This window comes from Carcharhinus amblyrhynchos, chromosome 26, assembly GCF_965287045.1.
Source record: "Carcharhinus amblyrhynchos chromosome 26, sCarAmb.v2.hapA, whole genome shotgun sequence".
NCBI lineage: Eukaryota > Metazoa > Chordata > Chondrichthyes > Carcharhiniformes > Carcharhinidae > Carcharhinus > Carcharhinus amblyrhynchos.
This window is the reverse complement of record NC_137349.1, coordinates 41,305,306-41,320,054: the sequence shown is the minus strand read 5'-3', so window position 1 is coordinate 41,320,054 and position 14,749 is coordinate 41,305,306. Positions and strand designations below refer to the sequence as shown.

The 14,749-nt window shown below is 40.8% G+C and overlaps 1 protein-coding gene across 1 annotated transcript in view; it reads right to left on the bottom strand.

Annotated features, from left to right (window-relative positions):
- Window positions 1-12,717: 12,717 nt before the first annotated feature.
- tmem38a (transmembrane protein 38A) overlaps window positions 12,718-14,749 on the bottom strand; it is a 56,277-nt gene continuing 54,245 nt past the window's right edge. The window contains exon 6 of the mRNA XM_080213027.1: window positions 12,718-13,990. Coding sequence (XP_080069153.1) covers window positions 13,763-13,990 — 228 coding nt within the window. The 3' untranslated portion in view covers window positions 12,718-13,762. The remainder of the gene's footprint in view (window positions 13,991-14,749) is intronic.

The window sequence follows — 14,749 nt, the reverse complement described above, 5'->3', positions numbered from 1 at the left end:
TGCAGAGTCTCTGTGGGTGGAGGTTAGGAACAGGAAGGGGTCAAGAACTTTACTGGGCGTTTTCTATAGGCCGCCCAATAGTAACAGGGATGTTGAGGAGCAAATAGGGAAACATCCTGGAAATGTGTAATAATAAGAGTTGTTGTGATGGGAGATTTTAATTTCCCAAATGTTGACTAGAATTTCCCTAGAGTGAGGAGTTTAGACAGGGAGGAGTTTGTTAGATGTGTTCAGGAGGGTCTCTTGACACAGAATGTAGATAAGTCTACAAGAGGAGAGGCTGTACTTGATTTGATATTGGGAAATGAACCTGGTCAGATGTCAGATCTCAGTGGGAGAACATTTTGGAGATAGTGATCATAATTCTATCTCCTTTACAATAGCATTGGAGAGAGATAGGATCAGACAAGTTAGAAAAGTGTTTAATTGGAGCAAGGGGAATTATGAGGCTATCAGGCAGGAAATTGGAGGCTTAAATTGGAAAGAGGTTTTCTCAGGGAAAAGAATGGAAGAAATGTGGCAAATTCTCAGGGAATATTTGTCTGGAGTTCTGAATAGCAATGTTCCAATGAGACAGGGAAGTTATGGTAGGTTACAGGAACCGTGGTGTACAAAGGCTGTAATAAATCTAGTCAAGAAGAAAAGAAAAGCTTATAAAAAGTTTAGAGAGCTAGGTAATGTTAGAGCTCTAGAAGAGTTTACGGCTAATAGGAAGGATCTTAAGAAGGAAATTAGGAGAGCCAGAAGGAGTCATGAGAAGGCCTTGGCAGGCAGGATTAAGGAAAACCCCCAGGCATTCTACAAGTATGTGATGAGCAAGAGGATAAGACGTGAAAGAATAGGACCTATCAAGTGTGACAGTGGGAAAGTTTGTATGGAACCAGAAGAAATAGCAGAGGTACTTAATGAATATTTTACTTCAGTGTTCACTATGGAAAAGGATCTTGGTGGTTGTAGTGCAGACTTGCAGCTGACTGAAAAGCTTGTGCATGTAGACATTAAGAAAGCGGATGTGTTGGAACTTTTGAAAAGCATCAAGTTAGATAAGTCACTGGGACTGGATGGGATGTACCCCAGGCTACTGTGGGAGGCGAGGGAGGAGATTGCTGAGCTTCTGGCGGTGATCTTTGCATCATCAATGGAGACGGCAGACGTTCCAGAGGATTGGAGGATTGCGGATGTTGTTCCTTTATTCAAGAACGGGAGTAGAGATAGCCCTGGAAATTATAGGCCAATGAGTCTAACCTCAGTGGTTGGTAAGTTGAAGATCCTGAGAGGCAGGATGTATGAACATTTGGAGACGTATAATATGATTAAGAATAGTCAGCATGGCTTTGTCAAAGGCAGATTATGCCTTATGAGCCTGTTTGAATTTTTTGAGGATGTGACTAAACACATTGATGAAGGATGAGCAGTAGATGTAGTACATATGGACTTCAGCAAGGCATTTGATAAGGTCCCCCATGCAAGGCTTATTGCGAAAATAAGGGGGCATGGAATCCAAGGGGACATTACTTTGTGGATCCAGAACTGGCTTTCCCACAGAAGGCAAAGAGTGGTTATAGATGGGACATATTCTGCATGGAGGTCGGTCACCAGTGGACCCTGGTGACCCTTACTGTTTGTAATGTTTATAAATGATTTGGATGAAGAAGTGGAGGGATGGCTTGCTAAGTTTGCTGATAACACAAAGGTTGGAGGTGTTGTGGATAGTGTGGAGGGATGTCAGAAGTTGCAGCAAGACATTGATAGGATGCAAGACTGGATGGAGAAGTGGCAGATGGAGTTCAACCCAGATAAGTGTGTGGTTATTCATTTTGGCAAGTCAAATAGGATGGCTGAATATAATATTAATGGTAGGACTCTTGGCAGTGTAGAAGATCAGAAGGATCTTGAGGCCCGAGTTCATAGGATGCTCAAAGCAGCTGCACAGGTTGAAGCTGTGGTTAAGAACGCGTATGGTGTACTGGCCTTCATCAATCGAGGAATTGAGTTTAGGAGACAAGAGATAATGTTGCAGATATATCGGACCCTGGTCAGACCCCACTTAGGGTACTGTGCTCAGTTCTGGTTGCCTCATTACAGGAAGGATGTGGAAGCCATAGAAAGAGTGCAGAGGATGTTGCCTGGGTTGCCTTATGAGGATAGGTGGAGTGAGCTCGGCCTTTTCTCCTTGGAGAGACGAAGGATGAGGGGTGACCTGATAGAGGTGTATAAGATGCTGAGAGGTATTGATCGAGGGGCTAGTTAGAGGCTTTTTCGCAGGGCTGAAATGGTTGCCACAAGAGGACACAGGTTTAAAGTGCTGGGGAGTACAGAGGAGATGTCAGGGGTAAGTTTTTCACTCAGAGAGTGAGGGGTGGGTGGAATGGGCTGCCAGCAACGGTGGTGGAGGCGGATTCAATAGGGTCTTTTAAGAGACTTTTAGATAAGTACATGGAACTTAGTAAAATGGAGGGTTATAAGTAAGCCTAGTAATCTCTAAAGTAGGGACATGTTTGGCACAACTTTGTGGGCCGAAGAGCCTGTATTGTGCTGTAGTTTTTCTGTGTTTCTATGTCTGCCAATCATAAAGTCGTAGAGGTTTACAGCATGGAAACAGGCCCTTTGGCCCAACTTGTCCATGCCACCCTTTTTTTAACATCCCTAAGCCCAATTGCCCGCATTTGGCCCATATCTCTCTATCCCCATCTTATCCATGTAACTATCTAAAGGGTTTTTAAAAGACAAAATTGTATCCACCTCTACTACTACCTCTGGCAGCTTATTCCAGACATAAACCACCCTCTGTATGAAAAAATTGTCCCTCTAGACACTTTTGTATCTTTCCCCTCTCACCTTAAACCTATGCTCCCTAGTTTTAGACTCCCCTACCTTTGGGAAAAGATATTGACTATCTAGCTGATCTGTGTCCATCATTATTTTATAGACCTCTTTAAGATCGTCCCTCAGCCTCCTACACTCCAGAGAAACAAGTCCCAGTCTATCCAGCCTCTCCTTATAACTCAAACCATCAAGTCCCATATGGCATCTTCTGGCAACTCCCCTTTGGCCAGAAAGGAATTAAAATTTTGGATCAGATCCTCTATAATTTCCTCCCTTGCCTCCCACAGTAGCCTGGGATACAAGTCATCCGGACCTGGGGATTTGTCCACTGTTCAGCCTATCAAAACCTCCAATACCTCCTCACACCCTACCGTACAGATCCTTTTCCTGAGTGAAGATAGATGTGAAGCTCTCATTTAACACCCTACAACTGTTCTCTGGCTAAACTGATAGCCAAGTTCCGCACACATGAGGACGGCCTCAACCGGGATCTTGGGTTCATGTAACACTATCTGTAACCCCCACAACTTGCTTGGATTTGCAAAATCTCACTAACTGTCCTGGCTAGAGACAATACACATCTGTTTAACCTGTGCGTGGCCCTCTCTTCATTTACATTGTCTGTACCTTTAAAGACTTGCATTCCAACCATTACATTGTAAATTGAGTTTGTGTCTATATGTGCCTTGTTTGTGAACACAACTCCCACTCATCTGATGAAGGGGCAGTGCTCCGAAAGCTAGTGGCTTTTGCTACCAAATAAACCTGTTGGACTTTAACCTGGTGTTGTGAGACTTCTTACTGTGGCTACACGCACAGATTGCCCCCTTTATTCCTAACGGGCCCTGCTCTTCCCCTTAATATAGAATATCTTGGAATTCTCCTTAATGTTATCTATCCGTGCTTTCTCATGCCCCCTGTTTGCTCTCCTAATCACTTTCCCTGCACTTTCTTTACTACACCACAGCATCCGCTGATTTGCTCCCTTTGTATCTGCTAAAAGCCTTTTTTTTTCTCACCCAGTCTTGAATATTCTTTGACACCCAGGATTCTCTGGGCTTGTTGCTCCTACATTTCACCCTAAAGGAAACATATTGGGCCTGTTCCTTCCCCATTTCCTTTTTGAATGTCCCCCACTATCTGCTGCATGTAATGATGCATGTTCATAGTCTTTGTCAGGAACTCTAATGGGACAGTGGCTTTGTACAATACTGGGCCTACTGTTCTGAAACCTGGCATGGAGGCTGCAGTCCCAACAGGAAACAAGAAAAGGAATCATGATTCTGCAAGGACAGAAAGAACATTTAACATGGGTGATCTGGTTCATGTAAGGAACTTCGGAGATGGTCCCAGTTGAGTCCCTGGGGTCATTATGGAGAAAACGGGGCCAGTATCATGTAAGGTTAAAGTTCAGAGTAAAATCGTAAAGAAACATCTGGACCATTTAGGAATCAGGGAGTCTGCTCCTGAGTAGGTCTCATTTCCAGCCATGAAGATGGCTGTCTCCAGTGTTAGCCCACAGCTCAAACCTGACTCTCCAGACAATGAAGACATGGTCCCAGTGATGGAAGCAGAGGAAGCGGACATCCTGGCTGAAGCAAACCCAAGGAGGAACCCGCATGAGTAGCCCTGCAAAGATGAAGGTCTCTATTTGGTTCATGCCACCTGACCTCAGGCGAACCACTGAAGAGCAGAAAGGACGTTTTCACAGTGGGGATGCCAGCAGAGATACGGATCTGAGGGAGGAGGGAAGTTATGACAGCCATGAAGGATTCAGAGGCTCATCAATAGATCTCCTCGTGGGCTTTGGGGAGATCTCTCCAAACTTCCTTTACTGCCCAATAAAGAGTGAGCAGTGGGAAATTGTAGAAGGGGATTCTAAGTTAGCTAAGAGGATAACATAGTTTTAGTTTCAGTAGCACATGGGCAAGGAAGAGTTAAAATGATTTTTACTCAACATTGGATATTAACGGTTTTTAATCACGTGAATGCATTTAATTGAAGTGAAGTTATAAATGACTCTGTATGTGAAGTCGCTATTCAACCAAGAAAACATCTTTTTGAATAATATGTAATAACTAAAATTTAATATGTCTGTGCCACTCAGTAAAATGCTAACACTGCAAATATTCCAAGCATTTAGTGAAAGAATGCAGGAGCAGCAGGAATTTGAATGTTCTTGATTTGCTTAACAGTAACATAATGTTTCAATATAAGAACAAATGATGCAGCATTGAATTTGGAATATAATGGAGTTTTTTTTATTCCAATTCAATCAAATCAAATCCAATTCAGAGTCTCAACATGTTGAGACATTCCTGATCCAAGCTGACAAGACAAAGTTCTCACCTGCTGTCCTGGGCTTGATCTACATGATCCAAGCTGATTGGAGTAGGCATAGTTCCTCCTCCAAGGCTTGATCTCATTTGCATCTTAGCCAAAAGGCCGAGATGCCGCTTTTAAAAATTGCTTCAGATGAAGCTAAAGTGTAACCTAATGACTTCAACCAAGCATAGCATGTCGATACTATACTTGATCTTAACCAATAAGCCGAGTTAATTAACAAGCATGAGGCAACATCAGATCCAAGGGCCTTGGATTTGACATTATCAAGATCTTTGGTATTCATGCCACAGATAATACAAGAAAGGTATGGCATCTTCAGATTGTGCCAAATAACTGGGAATCAGATATTGGAATAGACCAATAGAAATGTCACTAATCAGGTGGCACATTGCAATTGACGAAGATGTTTGACATGATAAAGACTGACAATTTAATATAGAATGAAATTGAATTAAGCTAAAGACTTAAGTGAGAGAAAAGGTAAAATTGTATTTGAATTTTGGCACAGAGTTGAGATATTTGGAAGGCTTAGTGATACTCTGTGCTGCTTGGTAATCTGAGGATCTCCTTTTGGTCATTGTTTGCATAATCATGTCTGTTTATGCAAGTTTTATCTGTTTTTAAGAGATCTTGGTATGCTTTTAAAGTGAAGAATTTTGCCTTTGGGAGATTTAATTTTCAAAATACTTCACTTTTCTAAGAAATTAGGCCACTATTCGAAAGATCCCCATTTCAGAGATTAAAACCCATTGCTCTAACCCTGACCATTCTTGTGTGTTCCTGGCTTTGCTGTAAGCCCTGAGTATGGCTCTTCATTTGATTATCAATAAAGGGTTTCTTGGTGATGGAAGACTGGCCTTGGTAAAATTATTACAATGGCTGAACTTCCTCTGTCTTGGGTCCTTTATTATAGTATGCCATATCCCTGTTGTACTAACAGTCTGTGTCCCCCTCCCCAACTAGTTTAAGCTCCTCTCAACAGCACTATCGAACCCACCTGTAGGAAGTGTATACCACATCTACTGGTTTCCCTTTATTTATTCTACTAGTCAAATCCTCAAAAAAAAACTCTAGGAAAATTGAAAAACATGATTTCCCTTTCATAACATCATATTGATTTTGTCTGATCATACTATGGTTTTAAAAGGTCATTGCTGAGACTTCCTTAACAAAAAAATACAGTATTTTCCTGAATACTGTATCAGCTAACTGGCTTTTATATGCATATTTTATCTTTCTCTCTTTATAATAGTTATATTTATTCATTGGGACCATTTTAGAATCCAGGGAGTTTGGATGTTGGGATCCTGATGCAAATATTGTACAAAATTGTCATGACTTTCAATGTCTTGTAATAAATCACAGTGGGTGTGCAATAGGGAAAGATTCTCCGATTTAAAATTTTTAATGCCTAGCTCCTTGATCCACTCGCTCCCACTGTGTGGAGTAGGGATAATGGTTAATATTGAATTGAATATATCTATTGTGTTTCAAAGTGTTATAGGGTGTTAGATACTGTTTAGCAGATTTCAATGAAGTCTTCTTAGTCTTAAATAGGTTAGCTGTATGTATTTGTTAACCACAAGAACTATGTGCACAAATACAGCAAGGGGTTCAAGCTAGAGCTGTCTCAATGCTTGTAACACACAGTCCTGCCTAACATGACTGACTCCTGGAATACAGCTCATGTGTTCCTTTAAGACATTGTATGGGCATACTGCTTTCAGTCCCATGTTAATCCAGACCTTATACCAGAGAAAGCAACCTCCACATGTTCAGATAGTAAACACTCCATTCCTGATGCAAAATGGCTGGAACTATAATGTTGCAAGCACACCATTTGCTAAATTTATTTCAAGTTGAATCTCACAGGATTTTGTGAGATAAAAAATATTGAAATAACTTAAGTAAGTTTCCAGTCTAGCTTGTGCCTGCAGGTGGGAACTTACCAAAGGTACAGCTAGAAATTACAGCACCTAAAGAGCTGTGGCACAAATTTAACCAGTTGAATCCACCGAGTGAAACTATATTTTAAATACTTGTCACCTCCATGGCGCGTAAAGAGGTAATTTTCAAAAATTAAGGAAAGCACAACACTGAATTGGTCAGCAGGGTGTGTGTCACAGAATATCTAACTTGAGGAGGCTGATAGCATTGTTGTTTGTGAGATGAATAAGTGGAGTATTGTCCTAATACATACTCTGAAGGAGGCTTCTTAGAGGACAACAATGAACTATGAGGTGTGTAATAATACTGTGACTTTAAGACACGTGTTTTTGCCATGTTACTTGCGCAGGATTTTTTTTTAGATCAGTTCTATTTACCTGGTGCCACTTTGTCTGTTACTGGCAGCCTACATGTTGATACTGCAGAAGCATAATCGATCCTAATTGCTGGAATGTTTGTTTTAATCTGGGCTAATGCAGTGTTGCTTTTGTAGTGTTATCCCCCAGGATTTTTCAGAGTGGGGTTTGATTAGGTTGATTGACAGGAAAAATCATGTAATTGGGTGGGGCTAGGCTTACAGAGAGAAACAAGCTTAGATACAGTTTTGGATCATTACAGATCAGTAGCTCTCTCTGAAGTTTGGAGTCTGGGACCTTGCCGAAAATAGTCTCTTCTTCGGGAGAGTTTAATTTGGCAGGGAGGTGAAACTCAAAGCAGTAGGGAGATAGAAGATTGAGAACAGCACAGAAGTTAAAGAGAGCACCTTAAATAATAAAGACAGTGTCATTAATCCTCGTACCAGACAGATCAGGTAAAAGCAGGACAGAGACTAAGGGAAGTCCAGATTAAACTGCATTTATTTCAATGCAAGAGGTCTGATGGGCAAGGCAGATACACTCAGGGCATGGATGGGTACATGGGACTGGGATATCATAGCAATTACTGAAACATGGCTAAGGAAGGGACAGGACTGGCAGGCCAATGTTCCGGAGTACAGATGCTATAGGAAAAATAGAACAGGAGCAAAGAGAGGAGGGGGGAGTTGCACTTTTGATTAGGGAAAACATCATGGCAGTACTGAGAGGGGATATATCTGAGGGTTCAGCCATTGAGTCTATATGGGTAGAACTGAGAAATAAGGAAGGGAAAATCACTTTGATAGGATTGTACTATAGGCTCTTTATTGTCAGCAGGAAATTGAGCAGCAAATATGTATGGAGAATACAGATAGCTCCAAGAAAAATAGGGTGATGATAATTGAGGATTTTAACTTTCCCAACATTGATTGGAACAGCCATAGCACTAGAGGGTTGGATGGAGAGAAATTTGTTGAGTGTATTCAGGAGGAATTTCTCATTCAGTATGTGGATGGCCCAACTAGAGAGGGGGCAAAACTTGACCTCCTCTTGGGAAATAAGGACAGGTGACAGAAGTGTTAGTGAGGAATCACTTTGGGACCAGTGACTGTAATTCTTTTAAGATAGCTATGGAAAATGATAGGTCTGGCCAAAAGTTAAAATTCTAAATTGGGGCAAGGCCAATTTTGTTGGTATCAGGCAGGAACTTTCAAAAGTTAATTGGGGGAGTCTGTGGGAAGGCAAAGGGATGTCTGGTAAATGGGAGGCTTTCAAAAGTTAACCAGGGTTCAGGGTAAGCACATTCCTCTTAGATTGAAGGGTAAGGCTCACAGAAGTAGGGAACCCTGGATGACTCGGAATACTGAGACCCTGGTCAAGATGAAGAAGGAGGCACATGACGTGCATAGGCAGCTAGGATCAGGTGAATCCCTTGAAGAGTATAAGGATGTAGGAGTCGAGTTAAGAGAGAAATTAGTAGGGCAAAAGGGGATACAAGATTGTTTTGGCAGATAAGGCAAGGGAGAATCCAGAGCTTCTACAAATATATAAAGGCCAAAAGAGTAACTAGGGAGAGAATAAGGCCCCTTAAGAATCAACAAGGTCATCTATGTGTGGATCCACAAGAGGTGGGTGAGATCCTAGATTAATATTGCACAATAGTATTTACTGTTGAGAAAAGCATGGATGTTAGGGAACTTGGGGAAATAGTGATGTCTTGAGGAGTGTACATATTACAGAGAAGAAGGTGCTGGAAGTCTTAAAGCGCATCAAGGTAGATAAATCCCTGAGACCTGATGAAGTATGTCCCAGGCTAGGGAGGAAATTGTGGGTCCCCTAGCAGAGATATTTGAATCATCAATAGTCACAAGTGAGGTGCCTAAAGATTGGAGGGTGGCAAATGTTGTGCCTTTGTTTAAAAATGGTTGCAGGGAAAAGCCTGTGAACTTCAGATCGGTGAGCCTCACATTTGTATTGAGTAAGTTGTTGGATGGTATTTTGAGAGACAAGATCTACAGGCATGTAGAGATGCAAGGACTGATTAGGGACAGCCAGCATGGCTTTGTGAGTGAAAAATCATGTCTCACAAATTTGATTGAGTTTTTTGAAGGGATAACCAAGAAGGTAGGTGAGGGCAGTGCAGTTGATGTTGTCTACATGGACTTTAGCAAGGCCATTGACAAAGTACGCATGGTAGGTTGTTGCACAAGGTTAAACCACACAGGATCCAGGGTGAGGTAACTAAATGGGTACAAAATTGGCTTGATGACAGAAGCCAGAGGTTGGTTGTAGAGGGTTGTTTTTCAAAGTGGAGACTGGTGTGCTTCACAGGTCGGTGCTGGGTCCACTGTTATTTGTCATTTATATTGATAATTGGGATGAGAATATAGGAGGCATGGTTAGTAAGTTTGCAGATGACACCAAGATTGGTGGCATGGTGGATAGTGAAGAAAGTTATCTCCAATTGCAATGGGATGTTGATCAATTGGGCCAGTGGGCTGACGAATGGCAGATGGAGTTTAATTTAGATAAGTACGAGGTGATGCATTTTGGTAGATTGAACCAGGGCAGGACCTACTCAGTTAAAGGAAGGGCATTGCGGGAAGTTACAGAACAAACAGATCTAGGAGTATAGGTTCATAGCTCCTTGAAAGTGGAGTCACAGGTGGACAGAGTGGTGAAGAAGGCATTCGACATGCTTGGTTTCATTAGTCAGAACATTGAATACAGGAGTTGGGACGTCTTGATGAAGTTGTATAAGACATTGGTAAGGCCTCACTTGGAATACTGTGTACAGCTCTGATCACCCTATTATAGAAAAGATACTATTAAACTTGAAAGAGTACAGGAAAGATTTACTAGGATGGTACCGGAACTTGATGGTTTGAGTTATAAGGAGAGGCTGGATGGATTGGGACATTTTTTGCTGAAGGGTAGAAGGCTGAGGTCTATAAAATATCTTATAGAGGTTTATAAAATAATGAGGGGGATAGATCAGCTAGATAGTCAATATCTTTTCCCAAAGGTAGGGCAATCTAAAATTAGAGGGCGTATCACTTTAAAGTGAGAGGGGAGAGATACAAAAAGGTCCAGAGAAGCAGTTTTTTCACACAGAGGGTGGTAAGTGTCCGGAACAAACTGCCAGAGAGGCAGCTTGTAGTAGAGGTAGGTACAGTTTTGTCTCTTAAAAAGCATTTAGATAGTTACATGGGTAAGATGGGTATAGAGGGATATGGGCCAAATGTAGGCAATTGGGACTACCTTAGGGGTTTAAAAAAAAGGGTGGCATGGACAAGTTGGGCCAAAGGGCCTGTTTCATGCTGTAAACCTCTATGATTCTATGACTCTATGAGGTTTTGCTGTTTGAAGATAGATCTTTCTCTGGAGGCTGCTGTATGGGAGTCAGAAGACAGGTGTCTTTCTGTACCACTGTAGAGGTGTTAGGTGGAAGCCTAGTACCCACCAAAACCTATATATTTTGTGCTAACTGAATCTGAAGAGGGATTTTTTATGTCTGTGGGAATATTGCTTAAATTAGAACTATAGAAATAGCTAACAAATAAGACCTTGTCACGTTTTAAGTATTTCAATTGGTAAAATTTTTGCTAATTCTTTTTATATTTTAACTGTGTTGTTAAATAAAGTTTGTTTTAAGCAAAGCTTTCCAGTGGATCATTAGAATCACACCTGGAATGAAACACCTTATACTTGCACAGATAAGGTAGATAATCAACACCTTTTCCCAAATGTAGGGGAGTCTAAAGCTAGATGGCATAGGTTTAAGGTGAGAGGGGAGAAATACAAAAGGGTCCAGAGGGGCATTTTCTTTCACTCAGATGGTGGTGAGTGTCTAGAATGAGCTGCCAGAGGCAGTAGTAGAGCTGGGTATAATTTTGTCTTTTAAAAAGCATTTAAACAGTTACCTAGATGAGTTGGATAGAGAAAGAGATGGACCAAATGTGGGCAGTTGGGACTAACTTAGTGGTAAAAACTGGGTGGCAAAAAGTTGAGCCGAAGGGCCTTTTTCCATGCTGTAAACCTCAATGACTCTATAATGCCAAAATAAATTTAAAAAGTTGGGGTCTAGGTTAACTTCATAACATACCTTGGAGTTTTTGATCTGGTCCCTAACAGGAGGTTTACATCTAGGCTCAAATCATATAGCACAGAAGGAGACTACTTGACCAGTCATGCCTTTGGTGGCTCTTTCAAAAAGCTAATTGGTCTCACTTGCCTGTTTTTTCTTCATTTTTAATTTCAGATATTTTTTCAATTCCCCTTTGAAAATTACCCACAGTGGAAACATTCTCCTGTTTACTCTATTAAAATCCTTCTTAATTAGAATTCCTCTATTAAATCTTTTCTTCAACTTCTTCATCTTATGAAGGCAGCTTCAGGTGAAACAGATACAAAGGCAAGGAGAAGCAAATGGTAGCAGAGGAACAGGAACTTTATGATATGACTGACATCAGTGCTACCTTGAAAAATACAGCATATCGGGGAAATTAGGTCATTATGCCCTGCTACCTCTGGATTAACCACATTCCCAATCCCAATGCTCTGTGGTGCAAACATTTGGTGAACACCAGTGCTTGAACCGAGGCCATAATTATCAGTAACAGAAACTTAGATTTCAGCATTGAATCAAGATAACGTACCAAGTGCACTACTCAGAGCACCATTATCCAGATTAATGTGAAACCAACACCCCATCCTCCCTCTGAGGTTCAGGTAAAAGATCCCACAACCAATCAAAGGGAAGTTCTCCCGGTGACCAGACTAATAATTTCCCCTCAAACATCACATTGCCGTTAGAGGGATCTTGCTAAAAGCAATTTGGCTACTGTATTTCCTACATCACAAAATAAATAACATTTGTTTTCTATTTCAAAACACGTCAATGAAATAATTACAGGAGCAGCTTTTTGTTTGATTCCCCACTTGGCACTGGAGTTCCCATTGATTTGTAACTCCTTTGCAGTATTCTGAAATACCTACCCCCACAATGGAGTAGGCAAGGGACAATTGCCAAATGCAGGCTTATCACCCACATCCTTATCCCACAGCTATAACAATTCTACACAACAGGAATGAGGCGGGAATCTCAGAAGCGGTCCCATTCACTATTTTTAAATCATCCCACTTCTTTTCGGACCCAGAGACATGAAAATCCTGGCTGTAACGTTTGATAACCAGTGATCATTGTCGTGGAAAGCATAACAGATGAAGGACAGTCAGTACATTTCGATAAACATGACGTGTCTTATACTTAATCTTTATTATATTACATCATTTTCATTTGGAAGACCACAAAAATAACATAGTTTCTTACATTGAATTTTTTGGCAACAACAGAATACTTTCTACATTCACCTGATAGGGGTTATAGTGTCTGTGTGTGTGTAAAGAATGAGGAGAACTATTATTGAAGGAAATGGGTTACTCTTTAAAAAAGGCACATTGGCCTACTTTTGCCCTGAATTTTCCTGACGTAGCATTTCGAGCTAATATCTGTCGTATAATTGTAATTATTGTATTTTATACTATTGTTATTACTGGACAAAGGGTTAATGCATACACAAATGGCATTCCTCTGTTAATGGAGACTTTGACCCATTTATTTCAGTTGCTTTCTACAGCTCCACTGTTCATACTGGGATCCAGTTTAGTGACTCTGTTTCCACTGTGACTCCAGAATGAGAACAATGCAGGTGCTTTAATTATCAGCAGAGACCATTACACTTCACCACTAGCTGATATTTCTAACACCCTCCTTTTAGTTTTGGCTGTTCAGTCCAAGATCTATGAGGCAACAACACTGGAAAATAGAATTCATGTTCACTTTTGCTAACAGTGACACAACAATGTTCTCTCTGATCTAGTAGCTTTGGCCAATATGTGAATAAGGCATTTTTCCTTACATACTTCCAACAGTACATACCGACAATTTCTTTAAAAATCCGGATGAATATTTCCATTTATTTCATATTCTATACCCGAACGACCTCTCAGTGACGCTGATTAATCGTTACCATATTAATGCTCTCTGTCTTTTCTAGATGGAACTTGAAATGAGGAAACACATCCCTGGGAAGGATAGGCTAACTACTGTTTGTTCACATTTTTCTTTCCATTTAATGAGACAGACAAGCTCAAACGCAAACCCTAGTAGACTGTACGAGTACAATTTTGTCGATTTTCCTCATAGTAACAGTTTCCAGATCACATTAAGTCCCAGAAATTTTACTTTCAGCACGCATTGATAACTGTGATGGGAGTTGTATCACTTATTCAGTCTTTTTGCATTTCTTCTTCCTTGTCCCTTCATTAAGTTCCTCCTTTGTCTTGGCTGTGTATGGAGACAGATTGCAAGGGGTACTCTGTACATTGTCACGAGAACAGACGCGATCGTGATCGTCGCAGACACCGCAGGCATTCCCAAAGACAATGGGGCAAATAAAGGCTTCAATTGGAGCGAAAGGTGACCCATGAGAGTGTGTTGCTGTCATGAATATCTACAATAATAGAATGTAAAATGTCAATAGCTTGTGATATCCATTTATTTATAACATCGTTTTTCTTTCATTCCAGTCATTTGTAATTAAGCATAAAGGAGATCTTGTGGCATAGTGGGTACTATCCCTGTCTCTGAGTCTAAAGCTTGGATTGGGCCCATCCCCTTCTCCCAGCTCAAGACTTGATGCCTAGGAATGAAGCCGTAAACCTCTGGTGATAGGTTAATGAGCTGGACTAGGAAATAAACCTCATTATGCGATGCAGATGAAAGTCTGCCTGTGGACCACTGGGTGTGGGAATAAAACAACAACAATCAAGCACAAGTGAGGAATAGGAATACACCATGATTAAAAGTGTTTTGTAATCTGTTTGAAAGAGTTTTTTTTATAGTGAAGAATCAGGTATAGTTCCAAAGGAGGCATAAAGAACTTTAATGAGAATGCTCTCCCATCAACATTCCAAGTCTTACAAGAATTTTTTCAAAAAGATGTCAGATAAGTAAGAAACAGGACACACAATCACCAAATTAGTGTCTTAGCTGCAGCAGTATGAATTGGTATTGCAGTAGCATTATAGACAGTGAATTCAGTGGAACAGTGCAATTTATCGGTATTACTGACAATCTTTTGGCTTTGACATTCTAAATGGCATGTTCTATTGATGACTTTTGCATTGTGCTTCATCTGAATTTTGCTATTCAGAGCCTCAAAAGTTGCTCACTCTGAAGATTAGCATTATGTATTCAAGATAGACTAGAA